The sequence below is a fragment of the Diabrotica virgifera genome, chromosome 3 (genome assembly GCF_917563875.1).
Source record: "Diabrotica virgifera virgifera chromosome 3, PGI_DIABVI_V3a".
NCBI lineage: Eukaryota > Metazoa > Arthropoda > Insecta > Coleoptera > Chrysomelidae > Diabrotica > Diabrotica virgifera.
The window spans coordinates 65,940,364-65,967,496 of record NC_065445.1 but is presented as its reverse complement, the minus strand read 5'-3'; the positions used below and the strand labels follow the sequence as shown (position 1 = coordinate 65,967,496).

At 32.7% G+C, this 27,133-nt stretch overlaps 1 protein-coding gene across 8 annotated transcripts in view; it reads right to left on the bottom strand.

Annotated features, from left to right (window-relative positions):
• Nucleotides 1–27,133, bottom strand: part of LOC126881865 (potassium voltage-gated channel subfamily H member 6) — a 1,259,880-nt gene that overhangs the window by 819,770 nt on the left and 412,977 nt on the right. For all 8 annotated transcript variants that reach the window (XM_050646514.1, XM_050646508.1, XM_050646507.1 and 5 more), the window contains 3 exons: nucleotides 16,805–16,954; nucleotides 4,274–4,415; nucleotides 2,146–2,373 (listed from right to left, as the gene is read on the bottom strand). In XM_050646514.1, coding sequence (XP_050502471.1) covers nucleotides 2,146–2,373; nucleotides 4,274–4,415; nucleotides 16,805–16,954 — 520 coding nt within the window. The remainder of the gene's footprint in view (nucleotides 1–2,145; nucleotides 2,374–4,273; nucleotides 4,416–16,804; nucleotides 16,955–27,133) is intronic.

The window sequence follows — 27,133 nt, the reverse complement described above, 5'->3', positions numbered from 1 at the left end:
AGTCGGCGCGGCCGGGTTTGGTTGGCGATTGGACTTCTAAGTTGTCTTATCCGTCTAAGGTTGGTAATTAGGTATTTTTTAGTAATATTGGTAATATTGTTTAATGCGCCATTTTGGTTTTACTTGAGATTTTTGGGATGTAAAGAAAATGAAAACACAGAATATAAAAAATGCAGGCATTTTCTGATAACTTTAAAAGCACCATCAATACATTAAATTTATACAGAACATCTTTAACATAAATTTTGACTTTTATATTAAAATTTTATTTTTTAAATTTGCATATTTTTTTGTCAAAAATGTCATAAAAAAAGCAGCGCGTGTGTTTTTTTAAAGGTGAAATATCCATATTTGACGGTCATCTGAGATGCGTTTATAAATTTCACATCAGGTAATAAATCCTTTATGTATTTATATCATATAAATTTAAATACCCAAAACGATGTCAAAACAGTTTACTTTTTGGTTTTCGCATTCACCATACAGGTGTTAAAAATATAGGTAAAAAACATAACTAGTCTGACTCCTTGAGCAACCATTGCACGCGCAGGTGCTTTTTATAGTCGCTTCAGTTGTCTTATGCAACGGTTACGAAACGATGTTGCTTAAACAGGAGGTTGCCTAGGCAACGTCAAGACAACTCAAAAATCGTCCACCAAATCAGTGCAGAATAGGGTCGTCTTTTAGGCAATAACAACGTTGTAAGAAAACGTTGCCACGCGGTAGACAACGTTGTCGCGTCGACAAATTGTTACTTGGGAAGCACCATATTTATCGCTTTTTCTTATCCATGATTTTACCCATTTTCTTTTCTGCTTTAAGCTTTTCTTTAGTTTTTGTTCTAAAATTCTCTAATTCCGTTGACATGTTTGATAAAGCTACAAACACGCATAAACTTTATTTGCAACCAGCAATAGCAGCAATGATGACACAGATCTAGTTAACTAACTTACAGCATGCAAACTCGACCCGTGTCAACGACGCTGTAGTATCTTTCATTATTTTTATTTTACATTTTTGTAAATGGTTTTAGAAAAAACCTGTCCAATACATTAAAATATGTTATGTTATGTTAAAATATGTTACCTTTTTCACAAATAAACACATTTTAGAGTTTTCAATATTAGTCAAGATATTTCAAGATTTCTTGTTTTCTTGACAAGAAATCTTGGTATTGACATAAAATTTCTTGTCTTGGTTTGAAATCTAAAATTACTTCTTGTCTTGATCTTATCTTCAAATCAAGACAAGATCAAGACAAGATCTTGAAATTTTCAAGAACTTGGCGACCCCTAATCCTTGTTAATCCGAAGATTGAATGTTGTTGCTTTTATTGATATATTAATCTAAAAATGCTCAATTTGTAGCTTAGGCCACTGTTGCTCTGAGCGCCTCACTCCCTCCCTCCCTCTAGTATTCACACTTTTGTGTTTCAGTTTTCTGAAACTATATTTCAGTTAAATATTTTTACAGAACCGAACTATATATTACAATAAATACATTAGTTTTATACGTCCTTACTATCTTCGGGTCTGACTCCATAGCGCCTGATAATGGCATGCGGTTACCATGGGAATGACACGCATATTTACGAAATTATACTCTGATCTTTTTGACCGCATAGACACAAAGCCAAGGTGTTTGTATGAACGTTCAGAAAGCAGCCGCGAGAAAAAATTTACCCTTCGACTGGTTAAGAATTACGCGTAGATACGTAGTACATAGTTGTTTTGATAAACTTATTAAAGTTTTAAGAAATGACAATGAGGATGTGTTCAATAATGAAACTAAACTCTAGTTATTTGAATTATCGGAAATTATAAAGATTAACAAAATTATCACACAACAAGGAAAGCCTGGCGGCCGTGGTAATGATCGATCTATGCCAGTACCTACCTATTGTATTTAAGCAAGTGTAGCCTGGGTATAAAAATCGAATTGGCTTTACGTGGAAGTTTGACCTTAAGTGTCTAAGACTAGACGTTATGTTTGTGCGTATGTGAAGAATATGCGTTGTTTTGTTTTGTTTGTTGTTTGGTGGAGACCATGACTGGACAAAGAAGGTGTGCCTATTAAGTATTTTAGCGTTTAAATCCTTTTAATATTAGTGTGCTATATACGATGTTAATTTCTAAAATAACTTACCTATTACTATTATTCGTGGAGTGGAGAGGTCGAGTCCTTTCAATGCTCTCTCCCCTCTCGAAGGAGGCCTGATGACTGGCAGGTGCACTATGTGATATCGTCAAGGCCGTATAGTCTTTTATTTGAGCAGATGAAGGGATGGTGGTCTGTAAAGGGACTGCAGCCGCTTCTGGCTTCGAAACCCATGTCTGTTCTAGAATAGGCACGGGGGCACTCGAAGTCAAAGGGCTAAAAAGGTAAAATATATTATAAAATATATAAAAAGTCATATGTTAGAGCAAGAACCTAAGGCCGCCAGATGTTCGTTATTTTCTCACAAATAAATTGTATATAATAATGTAGTATCAGTACTACGTATACTTTAAGTGCCTGCAGACCTGCTAGCTTGGACCTACTGCCAATTATAGGTATTAGGTGCTAAAGCTAGGTAAAACAGTCTTAACTTTCCTTATTTCCTCACGCTTGAGTTAAATGTATGCTACTCACAGACTAATCAAATAATCTGGTGGGAGGTAGAGTAATATTTTTAGTGTTATTTTATGTACTATTAGATTGAAAACTTAGTCTTTTGCTAGCAGTTGCCGCTAGGGCATCTCTGCCATTTCGTTCGTTGCAGTCCGTAATTGCACGCCGGGGTTTGTCCTGGTTGGGTCATAGAGAGCAGAATATATGCCTCCTGATGAGAGACTAATGAGTTTCGAAACCGGTAGAGGTGCTTGCTGCACTCTCTGATTGAACTAGAATAAAATGCGGCTGTAGTTTCGTGTTGCAACGAAATTAAAAATGGTTATTCATTTTTGATTTACATGTACGAGTACGAAGGAGTTCGTAATCCAACCTAATTGGAGTACGAAGGGAACCATTCTCGTTGGAACTTTACCGCGCTGAGCAGATAGGACGTGAATTAAAAATTGTAAAATTCCCTTATCTTTTTTAGTCTCAGCATCCGTTATGACTTGCAAACTTTAGAAGAATCGAAGGTGTAACCAGAGAAGATTCCCATTGTTTTCAATCTGGTGGGATGTAGAGTAATATTTTTAGTGTTATTTTATGTGCTATTAGATTGAAAACTTAGTCTTTTGCTAGCAGTTGCTGCTAGGGCATCTCTGCCATTTCGTTCGTTGTAATCCGTATTTGCAGGCCGGGGTTTGTCTTGGTTGGGTCAGCGAGAGCAGCATATGTGCCTCCTGATGAGAGACTAATAAGTTTCGAAACCGGTAGAGGTGCTTGCTGCACTCTCTGATTGAACTAGAATATAATGAGGCTGTAGTTTCGTGTTGCAACGAAATTGAAAATGGTTATTCATTTTTGATTCACATGTTTACTCTGATTGGAGTACGAAGGGAACCATTCTCGTTGGAGCTTTGCCGCGCTGAGCAGATGGGACGTGAATTATAAATTTAAAGTTCCCTCATCTTCTTTAGTCTCAGCATCCGTTATGGCTTACAAATTTTAGAAGTATCAGGGGTGTAACTAGAGAAGATTACCATTGTTTTCAATCTGGTGGGATGTAGAGTAATATTTTTAGTGTTATTTTATGTGCTATTAGATTGAAAACTTAGTCTTTTGCTAGCAGTTGCTACTAGGGCATCTCTGCCGTTTCGTTCGTTGTAATCCGTAATTGCAGGCCGGGGTTTGTCCCGGTTGGTTCAGAGAGAGCAGCAAATGTGCCTCCTGATGAGAGACTAATAAGTTTCGTAACCGGTAGAGGTGCTTGCTGCACTCTCTGATTGAACTAGAATATAATGCGGCTGTAGTTTCGTGTTGCAACGAAATTGAGAATGGTTATTCATTTTTGATTTATATACATTTTATTTGTGAGAAAACAAGGAACGTCTGGCGGCCGTGGGATCTTGGACTAAGGATATTGTAATTAGGTATAATCTGACGTTATAAAAGATATCCTATTCGTGTTTGAAATTTTCACTTAAATATCGCAAGTTTTCCATTTTTTATATTTTTTTGTAGCACGATGTGAGAAAATTTTTTTCATAATTTATATAAACACACGGTGTTTGGAGCGTATAGAATTTTCCTGAAAACTATTCAATGAATGAACATTCCAACGTATAAAAATTATAATGCACATAGGTCTGCTTATTGAATATTTGGTCATTATTACGCTTACCATTGCTCCAATCTGTCTTCTTCTTCTTCGGCGGCAGTGACGTCACTGGGTGGAGTAAGATACCCTGCAAGTCTAAGCCCCCTTCCCCGAATGCTGGATCCTATCCTCAGACTTTGGCGAAAGGACGCTCGAGCTCTTCCAACTAAAATATACGACTAATTATTGATTATAAAGATACTTAAGATGAAGTAAAACATGTCTTTCAAATATCTAGATGCTAATATTACAAGCAACACAAGTGGTAGCAGCGGATTAGGATTTCTCAGAGATGTAGCATAATAGCCCTTAGGCCCACAAGTTGAGTCGGACAACTTTTCTATTTCGGAAAATTTTCGGATGGGTGGCGTTTCGTAACTACAGAGATTTCTAAACTTGGGTGCGTCCGACAACTGGAGGACACTTAAAAATTTGTAGGATAATATTACCAGTAAATTGTGTAGTCCAGGAACTGAAGCTTTTCACCTCGCAATTTTTATAGAATGAATCGATTTGCTTGATTATTTCATTCATAGGAGATTCTGACCAATAGAAAGCTACAGAAATAAAAATAAAGTGATTATTTTTTCACCTGTCAAATTCTGACGTTTTTGCTTTTTCAGCCAATCACCACGCGTCGTTCTAGCCAATCATTGAGTGTAATACTGATAAAACAGCCTCTTCCTTGATGAAACAGTCTTTTCCCTGATAAAACTTAAGGTACCCTAAATTTAAAAATATAAAATAACTTATCTATAACCTACTTAAGACATTGATCCTAGTTGTCTTAAAAATATTTCACAGATGCCCGTATTTACTAATAATACATATTGGTTCACAAAATAATCTTTTCAAATACCACTCGTCCTCTAAATTTTGCTTGATAAATTTTTTCGTTTTCATACTTAAACTTCTTTATTTAGGGTAAAATCACTCAAACAAACCGAAATGGATAAAATCACTCGTCCTTCGGACTCGTGATTTTATCATTCGGTTTGTTTTCGTAATTTTACCAAATAAAGAAGTTTTCGTGAAAACAAAAAAAATTATCGATAAAATTTAGAGGACTCGTGGTATTACCTTTGATTGTTTTTTGATGATTCTAACTTCCAATCGTATAGTAAGATATTTGATCACGTGTTTAATTCTGTCCAATCAGATTAAAATTATACTGAGAATTATCTAGTGTAGAAAATTACTGATAAAATTTTTTAAGTAGATTGTATCTGTTTAATGGCAACCAGTTTCCTAGTTTTGACAACTGTCACATTTAAGAAAATATCCATAAGATACGTATTAAAAAATAATCTTACGAATATCACACGACTGTAAGAATAAATAAGAAAATATTGCTTCATTTTTACTCAAATTTGTTGTCATTGGGCAATAGCCACTCGAGCTCTGCGAGCTCTCGTGTCTATTACCAGAAAACAAATTTTCGAAAAACTGTCGCAATTTTCAATTTATTCTCACTCTCTTGTGATATTATACCCGATTATTTCATTCATAGGAGATTCTGACCAATAGAAAGCTACAGAAATCTGAATTAAATCGATAATTTTTTATAATCTCCCGTCGTTAAGTATATTACGCCAGATGCCCTTCGTTGCTATGAAAAAATACATTCAGTGACATTAATGACAATTAATATTTTAAAAATTATAGAAGTGATGACTTTCAATCGTCAAATATTTATAAAAACTGTGTGTTTAATGGTACTTACATAAATAAATTACAATAAAATTTTGGTTTTGAACAGTTTTATTCATGAAATAATCGCAACTCGACCTCTGAAATTAATATAGAATTTTTGCTCTCGTGACACTTTGACATAATTTCACTCGCCTTAAGCTCGTGAAATCAAAACTGTCAAAGTGTCACTCGGGAAAAATTCAATAATTTCAGAGCTCTTGTGCAATTACTACTGATAATTTTTGATAATATCCCGTCGTCAAGTATATTACGTCAGGTCATAGGCGTAACCAGGGGGGTTTTGGGGGTTGTAACCCCCCCCCATTGGGATGTACTTTGAGCTCTATACGCTTAACACCATAGCCCTCAGAGACCTTCCAGTAGTTGTAACCCTCCCTTTCAGCTAGTTGTAACCCCCCTTTAGGATCATCCTGGTTACGCCTATGCGTCAGATGCCCTTCGTTGCTACGAAAAAATATATTCAGTGACATTAATGACAATTACTGTTTTAAAAGTTATAAAAGTGGTGACTATCAACCGTCAAATATTTATAACAACAACTATGTATTTAACTGTAGTAATTTGTACTTACAAAAATAAATTTTGGTTTTAAACAGTTTTATTCATGAAATAATCGCAGCAAATTGCACTCGATCTCTAAAATTATTATCGAATTGATTCGCTCGTGTCACTTTGACACAATTTCACTACCCTTCGGGTCGTGAAATTAAAACTGTCAAAGTGTCACACGAGAAAAATTCGATAATTTTAGAGCTCTTGTGCAAGTACAACTGAAAATTTGAGAATAAGTAGTGGATAGTCCAAGGATCAAAATCTATATGATGCCGAAAGGCGCTTTTACCATGGAGGTGGTTGCCCCCCCCCCCCCCCATCTCCGGGGGTGGAAATTTTTTATTATATTTTGACCGCAAAAGTTGATAAAAACATTAATTTTAAGCAAAAAATGTTCTATACATTTTTTTGATAAAATTGATAGTTTCAGATTTATTCGCTATCGAAAGTGTTAGTTTTATATCTGTGAAATCAATGTTTTTCGGTATGGGTACTCATTTACAATTCACTCAATTTGTGTCGCAGAAAAATTTTTTTAAACAAAGTTCTTGGAAATTAAATAATCTACAATTTCGCATTGAATCATTTTTTCGTGTCTCCGATGCTTATCTTTCTATTCTGAAGAAATTTTTTATTATATTTTGACCGCAAAAGTTGATAAAAACATTCATTCTAAGCAAAAAATGTTCTATACATTTTTTTGATAAAATTAATGGTTTTAGATTTATTCGTTATCGAAAGTGTTAGTTTTATATCTGTGAAATCAATGTTTTTCGGTATGGGTACTCATTTACAATTCACTCAATTTGTGCCGCAGAAAAATTTTTTTTAACAAGGTTCTTGGAAATTAAATAATCTACAATTTCGTATTGAATCATTTTTTCGTGTCTCCGATGCTAATCTTTCTATTCTGAAGAAATTTTTTATTATATTTTGACCGCAAAAGTTGATAAAAACATTCATTATAAGCAAAAAATGTTATATACATTTTTTTGATAAAATTAATAGTTTTAGATTTATTCGCTATCGAAAGTGTTAGTTTTATATCTGTGAAATCAATGTTTTTCGGTATGGGTACTCATTTACAATTCACTCAATTTGGGCCGCAGAAAAATTTTTTTTAACAAGGTCCTTGGAAATTAAATAATCTATAATTTCGTATTGAATCATTTTTTCGTGTCTCCGATGCTAATCTTTCTATTCTGTAGAACACACATTTTTTACCAAACTACAACAATTCGTTATTCGCTTTTTAACTCCAGTTTTTTTAAAATTAATCATTATAAGCCGGTCAAACCTTTAGAATCTATTAAAAATACATAAATAAAAAAGAATGAATAAGATCAATGACTAAAAACACCGCTTACTTACATTATTATGCTTCCAATTGGATTTACCTTTTTTTTTCAAAAAAATATATTGATTTTTAACCGTAACTTTTTAATTTTGTATCTTAAAAAGTTTAGTGATATAGTATTTTATAAGTTTTTATGAGATCTATAAAGGGTTGGTAAAGGTGGTTTTTGCATGTTATTACAAGTTATAATTGTCAATAGCTCACTCACTTTTTGCCGTAGGAAAAATTTTTGCAAACCATGTTCTTGGGAATTAAATAAGCTACAATTTCATTTTAAAACATTTTTTCGTACCTCCGATGCTAATCTTTCTATTCCGAAAAAAAGGGCATTTTTTGCCAAACTACAAAAATTAATTATTCGCTTTTAACTCCATTTAATTAAAAACTAATTGTTTTAAGCCGGTCAAACTTCTAGAACCTATTAATAATACATAAATAAAGAAGGTCAAATAGGGTAAATGACTAATGTTAATTTGGCTGGTGATAAGGGGGTTGTTTCCGATAAATTTTTTGCTGAAAAAAATAGGGAGTGACATTCTTTTCATTATAAGTTACTTAATTTTTGAGCTAGATACTTTTTTTTATTTCTAGAGATAGATATTTTTAAATACTTTAAATTAGTTTCAACGAGTTATCCTCGAAAAATGCATAGTTTTCCCGTCGTTTGACTTTGAATCTACAATATTTAGCATTTGACGAAGAAGAGCTAACATATAACAAAATTTACTATCGATTAATACTGGTTTAAAAAAAAAATTAAAAAACCAGATTTGTTATTAGCAGAAAACTGATTAAAAACATTTTTTCGATATAAAACTAACACTTTCGATAGCGAATAAATGGAAAAATATTGATTTTATCAAAAAATGTATAGAACGTTTTTTGCTTAGAATAAATGTTTTTACCCACTTTTGCGGTCTAAATATTTCCACCCTCGAGATGGGGTGGCAACCACCCCCATGGTAAAAGCGCCTTTCGACATCATATAGATTATGATACTTGGACTATCCACTACTTATTTTCAAATTTTCAAGCAAATCGATCCATTCTGTAAAAATTGCGAGGTTTTATTCTATTGTAAGCTTCATTACTTGGACTAGTAAACGCATCATAATGAGTCATAAAAATTATACTCTCACAGCTGATTTTTGCAGCATTGTTTGATACACATATTTGCTATTAAATGGTAACTTCTTCTTTAGGGCCATCTCCGCGACGAAGGTTGGCAATCATCATTTTTATTCTAACTTTCGACACTGCAACCCGAAAGAGTTCGGTTAAGCTGAATCCAAACCATTCTCTGAGATTTCTCAGCCAGGACATTTTTCTTCTACCTATGCTGCGCCTTCCTTGAATCTTTATCTGAACTATTAATTTTAGGAGTTCATATCTGTCACCACGTGTTCGAGTGGGTGCTCCAGGTTAGAAAGCTCCATATTTACGAAAATTTTTCCTCCCGAAAATTTTTAGAAAATTGAAAAGTTGTCCATCTTGACATGAATAACTGAATAAAAAAGTCTCATGAGGAAGTTAATCATTTTTTTAATGGGAGCCCAAGGACTATAAAGAAACAAATATACGAGTAGGTATCGAAAGCAAAACAGGGATTTACAAAACATGTTATAACCACAAGAGACCTGTTTGACCCACAAGTCAATTGGAAAGGTGGTTTAATGTTATACATTATACAGGGTGTCCCGAAAAGATCATAAAAGGTCATAAATTATACCACAGATTTTGGAGTCAAAAATAGGTTGATTGAACCTCACTTACCTATATACAATAGTGCTCACAAAAAAAGTTACAGCCCTTTGAAGTTACAAAATGAAAATCGATTTTTTGCAATATATCGAAAACTATTAGAGATTTTTTATTAAAAATGGACTTGTATCATTATTATGGCAGGAACATCTTAAAACATAATTATAGTGAAATTTGTCTACCCCTTAAAAATTTTATGGGGGTTTTGTTCCCTTAAACCGCCCCAAACTTTTGTATATGTTCCAATTAATTCATTATTGTAGAACCATTAGTTAAACACAACGTTTTAAAACTTTTTTGCCTCCTAGTACTTCTTCGATAAGCCAGTGTTTATCGAGATATTTTGAATATTTTTCGAATCTACCACATATTTGTATATTGGTTAAGTACGATTATAGACACCTGTTAATAATCTGAATATGTACTTATAATTTTACATTTTTAGGTGAATTTTGTAAAAGAAACCACATCTCGATAAAAGGTGACTTATCAAAAAAAGACTGAGAGGCAAAAAAGTTTTAGAAACACTGTGTTTAACTAATCGAACCACAATACTAGTTTAATTGGAACGTACACATACATTTGGGGGGTTCAAAGGAACAAAACTTCCATAACATTTTTATGTAAATATATTAAAAAAGAAGCCGCATCTCGATAAAAACTGGCTTATCGAAAAAATACTAAGAGGCAAAAAAAGTTTTAAAAACGTTGTGTTTAACTAATGGTACTGCAATAATGAATTAATTGGAACGTATACAAAAGTTTGGGTGGGTTTAAGGAACAAAACCCCCATAAAATTTTTAAGGGGTGGACAAATTTCACCAGAATTTTGTTTTAAGATGTTCCTGCCATAATAATGATAAAAGTCCATTTTCAATGAAAAATCTTTAATAGTTTTCGATATATTGCAAAAAATCGATTTTCATTTTGTCACTTCAAAGGGCTGTAACTTTTTTTCTGTGCATATTTGTACTAAGGTAAGTTAGGTTCAATCGAACTATTTTTGACTCCAGAATGTGCGGTATAATTTATGACCAATCTTTTCGGGATACCCTGTATATTGACGGAAATAAGAATCAATAATTACTGGGAAAACCACTTAGAGATAGACTTAAGAAGAGCGATATCAGGAGCCTGTTGAATATCCAAGACGTTGGAAAATAGTCTAGAGCCAGAAAAGAGCATAGAGAGACCACAATGATAAACTGGGTGATAATAGACTTGCAGTTAACCCTTAACTACAGACATCCGGTATTTTTTACCGGCGGGCATTCCCAAAATGTGGATTTCGTGGTAACCTCACAACTTACAAGTTCATGTGTCTCTGTACCTCTCGGGCAGTTTGTATAACAATGCTAGTCAAAGCGTGTATTGTGTATTGTCAATATTTTCTTTTCTGGTACACATCAAAAATCTTAACCGATAAAAATTACCGGATGTCTGTGTTAAGGGAGTATTTTTATATGAGTACTATATTTGTAAATCTGAAATGTTTACATTATTTTTTTGTGTTTTTGGGGAAAAAGTAAAGAAATGGACTGTGGAAGACATCCTGGACCTTCAATGAAGGTTAAATTTGAAGATAAAAATTTTAAGGCCACTTTGCAAAAATGGAATTGCCATTTAATTTTATTACAATTTTACCCCTTGCAGATTTTTTTTCATGGATGTAAAAATTTTCGTGGATGCTATTTTATATTTCCTTTGTGATTCTATGTTACGTTTATTTGTTAAAAGAAAGTTTAAATTTTTGTCCATGGCATTTATGGCCGTTTGTTTCAATAGACCAAAAATGTTACCAAAATTCTGGTTTAATAGATTATTCTTCAAAAATCTTGTATTATATTATTAAAATCACTCATTTTACCATTTTTCCCATATCTAGAGACTCCATAAAAACACATAATGCAAAACGTTTTTGTTTTTTATTATTAACTTTATATTTTGACTCTATTTTATAATGACCGGTAAAAAATACCGGGAGTCTGTAGTTACGTGATAATATTGGGATGTCTGTAGTTAAGGGTTAATATAAAAAAGAGAAACTGAACACAAGCAGACTATCTGAAAGACCCTCTAAACGCTGCTGGTATCAAAGTTGGACATAGGAATTTCAACTTAGGCTATAACTTAAAAAAAAACAAGATGTTGTTTTGGTTTATAATACGTTTTTACAACAAAAAATAATACGCCTTCGAAGTGTTGGTTTTTTCTTCCGTTAACGAGTTACCCTCTTAACATTATTTTAATTTTGTTCTGTTTTATAGTTTTGACTATATTTTGACTTCTCAGTGATACCTAGCAAAAACTCAAATATCGTTAAAACTAAAAAACTCGTCAGTGTTACCTCGAGAAACTCATAAGCTAATAAAATATTTTTGAATTGTTTGTTTCACATGTAGACCACTCATCATCGGTAAAAAACTGTAAAACCGTGGAATTTTGAGAATCAACACCGATTTTAATGAAAATTTGGGTTTAAGCTCTGTTGACACTCTTCTTTAAAATCTACCCTATGCCGCATTGCGCTTTTGCCCTGGGGTGAAAACAACCCTAAACAATCAAAATAGCTATGGAAATCGATAAAGTGACCAATTCTGAGTAATTTTTGTTCTATAAAACTTTTTTGCAAAATTGACATTTTCCAACTTTTTGCGATTGAATCTATGCATTTTTCATTGAAAAAACTCACGTTTTATAAATCACGTTTTTCATGAATATCTTAAAAAAAATAATTTGTATAGAAAAAATTATTAAAAACAAAATTATTGCTAATAAAAAAACAAAGAGATTCGCGTCAGAAAGACCTAGGTAAACCTAATAACGACTGAGATATTGCTCTTTATAGGATAGTTATTTTCGAAGAACATCGAAATGGAGAACCTTTAACCCTCGTAAGGCGGTGCTTAAATTCTTACATAAACAACGGTGCACGGGGTGCATTTGCACCCCATTTGTATATCCATTTTTTTATATGTGAACGTCGGGGAAATTAATTTGAAAGATAGTTAGGACTTATTTATTATAGTACGAAACATAATTTTACAAAAAAATTACTCATTTCTTCTTAAAAAAAATTATTATCTTCGCAAGACAAACACATGAAATTTTTGACAGAATGAGCAACACAAAATTTTTACACATAATACAGTTATGCCGGGACTTTCGGTCTTTTTTCTCTGATATAAGTAACACCGACCTTGTCTCGTTGCTCTGTCAGCTCCAGGTGAAACATCAGAAACGTCCAATTCAGAATTAGAAATTTTCATCATTTGCAACCAAAAGTTATTTTTTTTTCAAAAAAGCACGTAAACGCAAAGAGTTTTAAATGCTGTAATGGGTGGAATACGTTTGGAATTGAATTTAATACGAATAAAAAAATAGACACAAATTAAAAAAATTTATTAAAAAAGATAAGTGAGAAAAACGAGGTCGGGGTGCAGGTGCAGCCCGCCCCGCCTTACGAGGGTTAATCTCAAATAACTCGAATGTGGTGCAATTTTTTAGAAAATCTTAACAAATATCTTTGAAAGTTCATTAAAAAATCTTTTGACAAAAGTTTTTTGCATAAGAACTGACTGACTTATCACGAAAATAAAGTCGCTCTCTGCTTTTTTCTTTTTGAAATGTAAAAATTAAACCCTCGTCGTTACAATTCTAATAGAAATGAATAGCTTTCCACTTGAAATTAATTTTATTTAGGTATAGTTGATACAATCCATGTGATTCGACCGGTTTGGAATGCTGAGTTTAGAAAAAAAAAGTTGATTAAATCGAAAATGACATTATTATAATTAAAAAAAGTGCATTTTTCGTAAATAAACCTAAAAGTATTCATGATACAAAAACAAAATAAAACAAAATTTTCAGTAAAAGAAATTCTACAATTAATATTTGAAACATTTTTTCATATTATGATTATGAACACTTTTAGATTTATTTAGGAAATGCACTTTTTTTAATTTTAAAAATCTCATATTCTATTTTAATCAACTATTTTTTCTAAACTAAGTAAGCATTTAAAACCGGTTAGGTCACATGAATTGTATCAATTATACCTAAATAAAGTTAATTTCAAGTGGGAAGCTATTGATTTTTATTAGGATTAATTTAAGGCTTAATTTTTACAAAATGAATAAAAATAAATTTCGACCACGAGTCAGGATTCTGTTAACCGAGATACGATAGTATCAAGTGGCGCCGCTAGGAGGAGCACTCCAACAATGCGTCTCAGAATACTTTAACGAAACGTGGTCATTTAGTACTCTAAACCGAGTAAGGTATGAAAAAGAAAAGAAAATAATCGTTTTCGTTTTGATTCAATTCGAGTCTCTTGCCATCCTCTGACACCGTGTTTCGGGGTCTCTACCCCTTATCAAAGAGACTATGCAAGTAGACTGAATTGAATCATCTCGAAACGAAGAAGAACTGCATATATTAAAATATCTGCAGCAGAGTGTGGTTTTACTGTCCTCTAACGGGGAATGACAAAATGAATAAAAATAAATTTCGACCACGAGTCAGGATTCTGTTAACCGAGATACGATAGTACCAAGCGGCGCCGCTAGGAGGAGCACTCCAACAATGCGTCTTAGAATACTTTAACGAAACGTGGTCATTTTGTACTCTAAACCGAGTAAGGTATGAAAAAGAAAAAAAATAATCGTTTTCGTTTTGATTTAATTCGAGTCTCTTGCCATCCTCTGACACCGTGTTTCGGGGTCTCTACCCCTTATCAAAGAGGCTATGCAAGTAGACTGAATTGAACCATCTCGAAACGAAGAAGAACTGCATATATTAAAATATCTGCAGCAGAGTTTAGTTAGACTGTCCTCTAACAGGGAATGACAAAATGAATAAAAATAAATTTCGACCACGAGTCAGGATTCTGTTAACCGAGATACGATAATACCAAGCGGCGCCGCTAGGAGGAGCACTCCAACAATGCGTCTCAGAATACTTTAACGAAACGTGGTCATTTTGTACTCTAAACCGAGTAAGGTAACACGGTGTCAGAGGATGGCAAGAGACTCGAATTGAATCAAAACGAAAACGATTATTTTCTTTTCTTAATTTTTACATTTCAAAAAGAAAAAAGCAGAGAGCGACTTTATTTTCGTCATAAGTCAGTCAGTTCTTATGCAAGAAAGTTTTGTCAGAGCTTATTTGAAAGGTAATTTAATGGACTCTAAAATATTTTTCTCAAAAAATTACACCAAATTCGAGTTATTTGAGATTAAAAGTTCTCCATTTCGACGTTCTTCGAAAATAACCATCCTTTAAAAAGCAATAACTCAGTCGTTACTGGGTTTACATAGGTCTTTCAGACTCGAATCTATTTGGTTTTTATTGACTATAATTTTGTTTTTAATGATTTTATCTATAAAATCAAATTTTTTTAAGTTATTTATGAAAAAAGTTTATAAAACCTGAGTTTTTTCAATGAAAAATGCATAATTTCAATCGCAAATAACTTGGAAAGTGTCAATTTTTCAAAAAAAATTTATAGAACAAAATTTACTCAGAATTAGTCACTCTATCAATTTCCATAGTTATTTTGATTAAAAAATGTTCATCCCCTAGACGGGGTTGTTTTCACCCCCAGGGCAAAAGCGCAGTTCGGCATAGGATAGATGTGATTCTCAAAATTCCACGAGAAAATGGCTGCTGATTGGACTAATGATCCAATGACGAGTTCTGACCGCAAAATCCATTTTTTTTGGAAATGTCTGTAAAAATTTCTCACCGTTGGCTTACATTTTAATATTCTGGCCTGAGTTTTTTTGGAATATTCTTTGGAATGTACTGAATATGTTTATTTAATTTAAAAATAAAATATTTCTACCAAAGTTTCAAAAAAAATCACAAAAATCTTGAAATCTTGAATTCTTAAAATGTTTATTTCAAACCACCTTAATGGGCCCGTTTGAAACTAACATTGTATTTGCAAGTCAATCGTGACTAACAATAATGATCTACAATAAAAAATTCCAAAAAAACAATAAACTCCTTTATAAAAGGTATATATTTAAAATCCCTAAAAAGGGCTACATCGCAGAACTAGTTTTCGATTGGTTTACCAATCATCATCAGTGCTTACCTAAAATGAATATAACCTGGTAAAATAATGCAAAGATTTTGAAATTTTGACTACGGTTAAGAAAAGTTGTAGGTTAAACTCGCGTGAAATTTACATGATAACCACCAAGATATCAAATAATGCAAAGATTTTGAAATTTTGACTACGGTTAAGAAAAGTTGTAGGTTATACTCACGTGAAATTTACATGCTAACCACCAAGATATCTTGGTGGTTCGTGAGTATAATTTCACGTGGGTATAACCTACAACTTTTCTTAACCGTAGTCAAAATTTCAAAATCTTTGCATTATTTTACCAAGATATCTTGGTGGTTAGCATGTAAATTTCACATGAGTATAACCTACAACTTTTCTTAACCGTAGTCAAAATTTCAAAATCTTTGCATTATATTACCAGGTTATATTCATTTTAGGTAAGTACTGATGATGATTGGTAAACCAATCGAAAACTAGTTCTGTGATGTAGCCCTTTTTAGGGATTTTAAATATATACCCTTTATAAAGGATTTTATTGTTTTTTGTATTACATGGTATACAGCAAACTACAGGAAAACTTTTTCCTTGTGGAAAAAATTCCACTCTAATAATTTACTTTTCCGCAAATCGCCAGGAAATTTTGACATTCCTGTCAAAATTTCTTGAAGAAAAAGTCAAGACTTCCTTACTGTAAGGAAATGTCATTTCCTTACTGTAAGGAAATGATATTTCCGTACAGTTGTTAGTGTTCTACATAAATTTGTCAAGTTTGACAATTCAACCTCAATACGTTTCCATAGTAATCCAAGTAATTTTATTAGGAATTTCAAAGCACCATTTATTTGGGAATAAAATTATCGCGTTTTTTTTAAATCAATCAATATCTGTCGAATTTAAACGATTTGCGGAAAAATAGTATGTTTACCTCGTAGGAAAAGCCACATTCCTGAACTCTGTGTTGCTAAGTCTCGGCTTGCGCCTCGACTTAGCAATCTTCACAGTCGTCCAGGAATGTTAAGCTTTTCCTACCCGGTAAACAATGTACTATTTAAGCTTAACGAAAAATAAAAATAGTTATTTATTACTATTTACCTACATTTACTTAACCTATTTTTTCCTATGGGACTATTCTCTAGAGACGAGGCTGGCACCGTTGTCAAATCTTCGAAATTTATGATGATTAAACTGATGTCATCCACCTCGCTTCTTATAGGTGCTATCACCTCGGAGCATAGAAACTTGGTCCCTGAAACAATACGAAGAAGTTAGCATTTAGAGGAAGTAATATAAAGGAAATCAAGATGCCGTAATTATGTAATAAAAATTAACTGTAATTAAAGGACTAAGACTATTTTAATTAATTACACTTTTATAAAAAATAACTTTTTATAATAAAAGGTAAAATATAAAATTATAAACTTTTTTTATTTAGCTAATGCCTCGACAACTAATGGCCGTTAGCATGGTAGGTACGGTGAATTTTTGCAGTTAGGTACCTAGTGTCATGTGTAGTGTGTGTATTGAGTAAGTGTCTTGTTACTTTGCAAAATCGACGTCATTGTCTTTGCAAAGAGACGCTTATTGTATCCGAACGTCTGCGGTCCCTCCGGCGAGTACCGATCCTACAAGGAATAAACTACACTGGGGTGCAAAATTAACCGGACACCTTAAAGATGGGTCATATTTGATGTCTCGAATTTCCTAAACCTGTTGTCCGATTTAAGTGATTTGTTTAATATATTATTGCCTTATTCTTTAGCAATATCGCTGTAATAGTATTGCTGCCAAACATTTAAATTTTCATTGTATACCGGTTGTATCAATCAAACTGTGTTTTTTTCTCAAAGTTCGCATCACCCTGTGGAATATTCGAGCATTTATAAAATACTAAAATTAAAATCCCACTATAGCCTCATGCTTTCTCAACATTTTGTTTTTTAATTAATTCGCTTATGTTGGATAATAAAAAAGTTAGGTACCTTAACAACTAGCCATGTTTTTCATCAATACAGCATGTTTTTTAATAATAATTGGCAAACTTTAAGGGGTAGGGGAAGGACGTCGAAGATGACGCACCTAAGCAAAATACATTTTATTTAAGGGTAAAAAATATTTAAGCTAAGTTTGAATGCTACGAGCCTGTAATTTGGACATTTCTATAACCAATTTCTAGGATTATTTTTAAATTCAATAAAAGGAAGTATTTTTTATGCGGCTTTAAAAAAACGCTTTTGCGCCATCTTACCTTCCACCGAGGGAAAGATGACGCACAGTGATGGTGAAGATGGCGCATGTAGGTATCTATATTAAAAGCGTAAGTGATATGAAAAGAAAATTTATTTTTTAATACTGAAAGTAAGAAAATGTAAACAAAGCTTTTTTAACATATTAACAAAAGTCACAAATGTAGTTTTCGGGACTTTTGGCTCCACTGCATTCTTTATGCACCCATTGTCCACAACTTGTGCATCTGAACCATGTTTCCGTCTTTTTGCCGAAGTCTCCACATAATATGCAGATATCAGTTTCACCTCCCTCGTTGATTATGTCATCCAACTCATCGTCATTGCAAAGACCTTCTTCATCAAAATCGCTTTCTTCAGTATCGCTATCCTCCAAGATTTTTTTGTTTATTTTTTGTTTGATTATTTTTTGTACTTTGGCTTTCCCTTTATTTGTATTTAGTTTTAATCCTGCATCATTAACCAATACTTGTCTGGTTACTTTTTTCTTTCCTTCTTCCGACTTCGCCAGTTTTTCTTTTTTTTTATTCTCTTTTTCTTCTAAGAATTCTTTTAAAGGGGTGCTTGTTAGAATTTCAGAATGTTGCTTTTGTCGTCCATATTTTCTTTTAATTTTTTTATTGGGCAAAGGAACTGGAGAAATAAGTGAAAGAGAAATATGTGGACGTTTGGTTATTTCATTTTGTTTTGTGGGGGTTGTGTGACGACTTTCAGGAGACTGTCGGCTGGTTGATGGACGTGGTAATTCTGGTTCTCTTATAGATGGTGTTGTTATTAGTGGAGGTGTTCCCTGAGGTGCAGGTTCAGGAGAAACATCTCTATCCAAGCTATCATTGTTTAAATTATCAGCAGGAAAAAAGTCATCTTCTGTGAACTTATCAGAGTTTAACGGAAAAATTCCGTACGTTCCGAAACCAGAAACGGCCTTATCAATATTTGCCACCTGATCATATGCTAACTTAAAAATCTCGGCGACATCATATGGAGTAATTTTATCTTCAAACTCTGAGTTGCTGATCTTAGATTTTAGAAAGGAATTGCAATGGCGACCATACGCATATTTTAATGCAGAAAAAAATGACACATCAAGAGGTTGTAATTTGTGGGATGTGTGGGGTGGAATACTAACCATTATAATCCAATTCTCTTTGCAGTAATTATAAATATCCAGTGAAATATGGCTCGAGTGATTATCTAATACTAACAGCACGTGATTATCTGGACTAGACAGGACTTTTTTTTGGAAATGCTTCAGCCATAATAAAAACATAGACGTATTACTCCATCCATTATCCGTGCAGTTGTAAATCGCACCGCTTGGTCCATTTTTCTGAAGCTGTGGGCTCATCCTCTTCCTGGGAAATATAAATAATGGAGGTATGTAGTTACCGGAGGCACTGAACGCCATTATTACCGTGATATTCTTCCCTCGTTCCCACGAAGAAATGATTCCAAACTGCTTTACTCCTTTGGGTCCAAGTCTTTTACATGATTCTTTAGGAACCGTAGATATACCGGTTTCATCAACATTGTAAATGCGATCTGGCAGAAATTTATATTTTTCTTGCACTGTTTCCAAATTTTTAAAAAAGCGGTCTACTTCTATTTTATTGAAGGCTGTTATTCTATTAATGCTTGTAGCTTCTGGCTTTCTCAAGGAAATTTGAGGATTTCGTTTTATAAATCCTAGATACCAGTCTTTTCCAGCCATTTGTTTATTCTTATTAAAATTGTGTTTAATTTCATTGCGTTCTGCATAAGCAAATGCCATGGTTCTCAGTTCTATGCAAGTGATACCAAAAAATAAATTGGCCAGCTTGAGAACATGATCTAGTATCTCCTTTTCATGATGTGCCGAAAACAATGGGGCTCTACCAAGAGACTCTGATTTGACTTCCTTTAATAAATTTTTAACCTTAAGTTTTCTCCTCAATGTAGCTTCTGGTATTGAAAATGCCCTTGCCACTTCCCGAATTTTACGACCATCTCTACAAATTGCATTCAATGCTGCATTAAGAGCTGCTGCAGAAAATGATCCTCTCTGTGTTTTTCGTATATATTTTCCCATTTCTAAAAAAGAAAAAGATGCCTCAAAATGCAAAATAGACACTAAATAATAAATATTCTATACTCCATTGTTATTTAAGGTAATGAACTGAAAAGGCAAAGATGACGCACTATAACAGCAAAGATGACGCAGTCTGCGTCAACTTAGCCTGTTCAGCATAACCTACAAAAAATGGTTATCAAAATTATCCATCATCAAATATTTAACAGATAAATCCTCGCTAACTGAAAATAAATATCACCTACTCCCATGAATATGAAGAAAATCCAATGGAACCATTTTTAAACAACTTACCATTAATATTCGCAGTGTCAATAATAACAAGAAATCAACGTGTATCGCGTTACTCTGCCTCACAGATACTAAACAGTACGAAAGCTGACCGATGAAGTTTTAAAGTAATAGTAGTTTCTAAAGGAGGGCGCCACGGGTATAAAAACTGAATTTAGTGAAGTACTTGATAAAATACAGAGGTGCGTCATCTTAGACGCTGCGTCATCTTCCCCGTCCTTCCCCTAATTCTGTATGAAAAATAATGACAGTTTGCTTTAGCAACGATATGTCTGCAAATGCTTCGTTTTCGAGATAGGGGGTATTAAAAGTTTTCTTACAAACTGACGATTTATTTATTACTTAAAAACCAATTGAGATATGCAAATGAAATTTAGTGGGTTTTAAGAAGTAGTTATTGCACATTTTTTGACATAAAATTAAGAATTTAATATTCACCATTGGCGCGCATACGGGTAATATGAGGGCTTATATTACCCGTATGCGCGCCAATGGTAAATATTAAATTCTTACTTGTATGTCAAAAAATGTACAAATGTACAATAACTACATCTTAACGCCCACCAAATTTCATTTGCATATCTCAATTGGTTTTTAAGTAATAAATAAATCGTCAGTTTGTAAGAAAATTTCAACACCCTCTATCTCAGAAATGAAGCATTTGCGGACATAGGTTTATAAAGCAAACTCTCATTATTTTGTCATGTAGAATTACCCCTTAAGGCTGTATGACACTATGCATTTTCTTGTATCATTTCTAATATCGTTTCTGATATCGTTTCTTGTATACATTTTCTTGTATCATTTCTTGTACGTACATTTGTGCCCTGTATGACACTATGCAAGTTCTTGTATCGAAAATTGTATGAAATTCGGCACGTGATTGGTCGAAATTTTGTTTGTCACCCTGTATCACGTTATGGTAGTACTGCATCTACAGACACAGCTGATTTTAAATATTTTATAAAATTTATAAACTTTTATATAATTAACATTTTAATGTTAACCAGAATTTTACGTTGACTGAGGTTGATTATTTGTGTTTTTATTTTGTTTTGATATTTGTGCTAAAATATTTGCATTAGAATTATCTTCAGTTTGATCCAAATTAGGAACTATTGTATTTTCGTCTATTAAAAAATTATGCACCATGAAACCTAAATTTATAGTTTGAACTTTACTAGGAGCTAAATATATGGTTATTAGTAGAACAGTAGTCCATACCAAACGGTATATTAAGTATCAATAAAAGATTTATAAATAATACCTACAAAAACACAAATAAATTCATCAATACATTATCCCATTTTCATTTCAGCCGCCATTATGAGTAAGTAATTTTGACATTTTAGATGTTTTACCAGCAGGTTTTACGTTTTTGCTCTTTGCGCAGAAATTGGCGCAGTTCTTGTACAATAATCTGTGCCTGACACAAATTCTTGTATCGTTTCTGATATCGTTTCTTGTATCTGTGTATGACACTATGCATTTTTTTGACATATCAGAAACGATATTAGAAATGATACAAGAAAATGTATAGTGTCATACAGCCTTTAAAGTTTGTCGCACTTATTTAGTAACCACCTGTATTGATAAAGAACATGGCTAGTTGTTAAATTTCCTAACTTATTTATGGTCCTACTTAAGCGAATGAATCAAAAAACAGAATGTTGAGAAAACGTAAGGCTATAGTTGGGTTTTAATTTGAGTATTTTATAAATGCTAGAATATTCCACAGGGTGATGCGAAATTTAAGAAAAAAATATAGTTTCATTGGTACACCCGGTATGCAATGAAAATTTACTTGTTTAGTCACAATATTTACACCGATATTGATTAAGAATAGGGCTATAACATATTAAAAAATCACTTAAATCGGACAACAGGTTCATTCAGTCAACAGTCAACATTCATTGACCTGGAAAAGGCGTTTGACAGAATCCGAAGAAAGGACGTTTGGAAGACACTAACAGAAAGGGGAGTCGACAGACACATAATAGAAGTAATAAAGGATATGTACAAAAATAATACAAATACAGTAAGAACCAATAACGAGGAATCCAGAGAATTTTCTACAAGTCAAGGCGTCAAACAGGGATGCGTGCTGAGTCCACTGCTATTCTCAGTGGTACTGGATGAAGCGATAAAGAAAGCCAAGAGAAGAATGAGAAAACTAACATTAGGATACTGGCAAATGAAACAGACTCAACTATCGGAGCTACTATTTGCAGACGACATGGTATTGATAGCAGAAAACAGAGAAGACTTACAGAACAATCTTGAAATCCTAGAAGAAGAACTATCAAACATAAATATGAAAATTAATACAGAGAAAACAAAAACAATGATAATTTCAAATACGAGGAAGACACACGCAATAGAATTAGACGGGAAACAACTAGAGCAAGTGGAATATTTTAAATACCTAGGAGTAATAATCGAATCAAATGGTAAACAAGACATGGAAATAAACGAGAGAATGGGACGAACAGGAAGCTTATTTAACACTATGAAAACAACATTTTTTGGGAAAAAAGGGATACCGGAAAAAGTAAAAACGGCAGTCGTTAAATCAGTAGTTAGACCAACAATCATGTATAGCAGCGAGACATGGACATTGACGGGGAGACAAAAATCCAGAGTCAATGCTATGGAAATGAGGTTCCTGAGGAAAATAGCAAACAGAAAAAGGACAGACAAAATACGAAACGAAACAATTAGACAAAACCTAAAACTAGAACCAATCAATGAAAAAATAGTAGAAGGACAACTTAGATGGTTCGGGCACGTGTGTAGAATGTCGAACGAGAGGCTAACAAAACGAGTGTTCGAAACGAGAGTGCAGGGGAAAAACAAAAGAGGGAGACCAAGAGTTATGTGGGTAGATGAAATCAGGAAAGAAGTCGAGAAGAAGGGATTGACATTGGAAAGTGCAAGAAACCTAGCGCAAGATCGGAAAGCATGGAGACTACAATGCCAAACTCAACTCCACCAGCCTTACACCTAAAGGTAGAAAGGCTTAGGACTAAGTAAGTAAGTATAAACTTTTATATAATTAACATTTTAATGTTAACCAGAATTTTACGTTGACTGAGGTTGATTATTTGTGTTTTTATTTTGTTTTGATATTTGTGCTAAAATATTTGCATTAGAATTATCTTCAGTTTGATCCAAATTAGGAACTATTGTATTTTCGTCTATTAAAAAATTATGCACCATGAAACCTAAATTTATAGTTTGAACTTTACTAGGAGCTAAATATATGGTTATTAGTAGAACAGTAGTCCATACCAAACGGTATATTAAGTATCAATAAAAGATTTATAAATAATACCTACAAAAACACAAATAAATTCATCAATACATTATCCCATTTTCATTTCAGCCGCCATTATGAGTAAGTAATTTTGACATTTTAGATGTTTTACCAGCAGGTTTTACGTTTTTGCTCTTTGCGCAGAAATTGGCGCAGTTCTTGTACAATAATCTGTGCCTGACACAAATTCTTGTATCGTTTCTGATATCGTTTCTTGTATCTGTGTATGACACTATGCATTTTTTTGACATATCAGAAACGATATTAGAAATGATACAAGAAAATGTATAGTGTCATACAGCCTTTAAAGTTTGTCGCACTTATTTAGTAACCACCTGTATTGATAAAGAACATGGCTAGTTGTTAAATTTCCTAACTTATTTATGGTCCTACTTAAGCGAATGAATCAAAAAACAGAATGTTGAGAAAACGTAAGGCTATAGTTGGGTTTTAATTTGAGTATTTTATAAATGCTAGAATATTCCACAGGGTGATGCGAAATTTAAGAAAAAAATATAGTTTCATTGGTACACCCGGTATGCAATGAAAATTTACTTGTTTAGTCACAATATTTACACCGATATTGATTAAGAATAGGGCTATAACATATTAAAAAATCACTTAAATCGGACAACAGGTTTAGGAAATTCGAGACATCAAAAATTACCCATTTTGAAGGTGTCCGGTTAATTTTTCACCCCAGTGTATTTTGTTGTTTCAATTTCTGCCATAAAAGAATTTTGTAATCGACTATTTTAGAGGCATATTTTCTCTAGCGAATTTAAACTCATATAAACCAAAGAAAATATTTAAAATGGTATATATAATATAGCCATGATGATTTCTAACCTTCAATAGAGGATGGAACTTAAAGAAGAAGAATAACAATAAATATTAAAATTAAAAAATTTCGTTTTATTAAACCTAATCTATAAATTATGACATTTTAAACCTGACTGGTGTGATTGGTGATGAAGATTTACTGGTCTAAGCCCGATTTCATGAAAATAAGTTTCGACGTTTGCCTGGCCAAATTCGTCTCTCCTAGGATTGAGGAACATTATCTAGAAAAAAAGGTCTAATAATGCCATTTATTTGGGCTTTCACTAGTACCTTAAGGAGGGGGTATGGTTTGAAATCAACATATCAAGCACATTTTCGTGAATTTTTCTCGAAGCTATGGTAGAATTATTTTATTTTTAAATTAAATAAACATATTAAGTACAATTCGAAGAATATTTAAGAAAAAATTCAATCCAAAATATTGGAAAATAAGCCATTGGTGACAAATTTTGGCAGGCAGCTCAAAAAAAATGGATTTTGCGGTGGACATCAGAACTCATCACTGGATCATACGAAACAAAAAATTCAAAAAGATTTAATTAGCTTATGAGTTTCACGAGGTAACAACGTCGAGTTTTTTATTTTTAATGATTTTTGAATTTTTGGTATCACTCAGAAGTCAAAAATACGAAATTTTTGATAAAAATTTTGTGAAAACCAACAGATTTAATATTGTTGAACAAAAAATAAGCACAAAACGAAAAATATCTCGACGTTGTTACCTCACGAAATGCCCAAAGAAAATCTATGCAAAATCTGCCAAATCGTAAAGTGATGAACATTGGAATATGTTTTTTGAATTGCGGAGTAACCTACAAAAGAGAAGGCGAACAGTTGTTTAACGTTTCTCACTACGCTCAAGCGTGCTGACGCGAAGCCGCGGCAAAGCGAGTCGAAGGTAGAGATATTCAACACTCTGTATATCGGGTAATTTTACTCCGATCAATCTGAAATTTTCAGAGAGTATTCTTAAAATATGCACTTTTATTTGAAATAATAAAAAAATTAAATATTTCAAACCATACTTCCCCCCCCCCCTTAAATCAGGCCAGAGGATTGCCTAAGCAAACCTAAGAGCACCGGAGCTGCAATGTTTGACTATAACTAACATATACTAAAACTATATACAACTCGACAACACTCCTGCTTAGTAGTCCAGGGTAATAAGGTTTTTTCAGGTTATAAGGGCAAATTGTAACTATTTCCTGCGTAGGATCTGGCGGCCATTTTTATTTATAAACACTTAAGTGTAAAAAATGGTATTTTTCACTTTTTTTTTCAAATCAATGGAAAACAGGGAAACTTATGGTATTTTAGTACAAATATCTTCGATATTATGGAAAAAGCTTTAAAATGACGTATTACAAAGTTTGATATCCTCATTTATTGTTAATATAATTGCGAAAAATTTCGGAATTGCAAAAAAAAATTATTTTCGCAATAACTGTTGTAAAAATTAGTATACAGCTTTGAAATTTTTGTCAAATAAGGGTTCTTTGGTGCTTAATATGCGATAAAAATTTCAAAGCGATTCATTCAACTGTTTAAATTTTATTCTAATTGTTTATCCCAGAGAGCATTTTTTTTGCAATAACATAAGTCAGAACAAAATGACGTTAGAACCATTCCACAAGTGTCAAATAAAAGAGCATGAACTATATTTTCAACTTGGTTTAAAAAGAGTGAATAAAAAATGCATTTATTAGTAATAAATAATTATGCAAAAGTATCGTAAATCTTTCCTTATAAACTTTTTATTTTGTTATATAAGAAACTAAACATATTTATTACAATTTTTTGTCAATTATGATATAGATAACATTACTTAATAGCTGTGTACTTAAAACAGGGTAAAAAAGTTAATTTTTTTGGAAAAAGTTATTCAAAAAGTTTATAAAGAAAAGTTGACGATACATTTGCATAAATATTTATTACTAATAAATGCATTTTTTATTAACTTTTTTAAACCATGTTGAAAATGTAGCTCATGCTATTTCATTTGACATCTGTGGAATGGTTGTAAGGTTATTTTTTTCTGACTTATGTTATTGCAAAAAAATGGGGATGTTATGCTCTCTGGGATAAACAATTTGAATAAAATTTAAACAATTGAATGAATCGCTTTGAAATTTTTATCACATATTAAGCGCCAAAGAATCCTCATTTGACAAAAATTTCAAAGCTGTAAACTAATTTTTTCAACAGTTATTGAGAAAATATATTTTTTTTTGCAATTCCGACCTTTTTTTGCAATTATATTAACAATAAATGAGTATATCAAACTTTCTAATACGTCATTTTAAAGCTTTTTCCATAATCTCGAAGATATTTGTACTGAAATCATAAGTTTCACTATTTTCCGTTGATTTGAAAAAAAAGGGGGAAATGCCATTTTTTGACTGTTAATTGTTTATAAATAAAAATGGCCGCCAGATCCTACGCAGGAAATAGTTATAATTTGTTCCTATAGGTATTACCTGTCGAAAAAACGCTTCAGTACCCTGGCTGCTGAAGTGTCACGAACAGGTTATATTTTTGTCTTATTACCCTGGCCTATAGATGCATGAAGACTTTTTAAAATTGATAAGGTCTAATATCGAAAATCTTGAAGTCCTGTCGAGATTCAAATAAGCTGGGCCTTTTAATTTTATAAACTCAACTCTT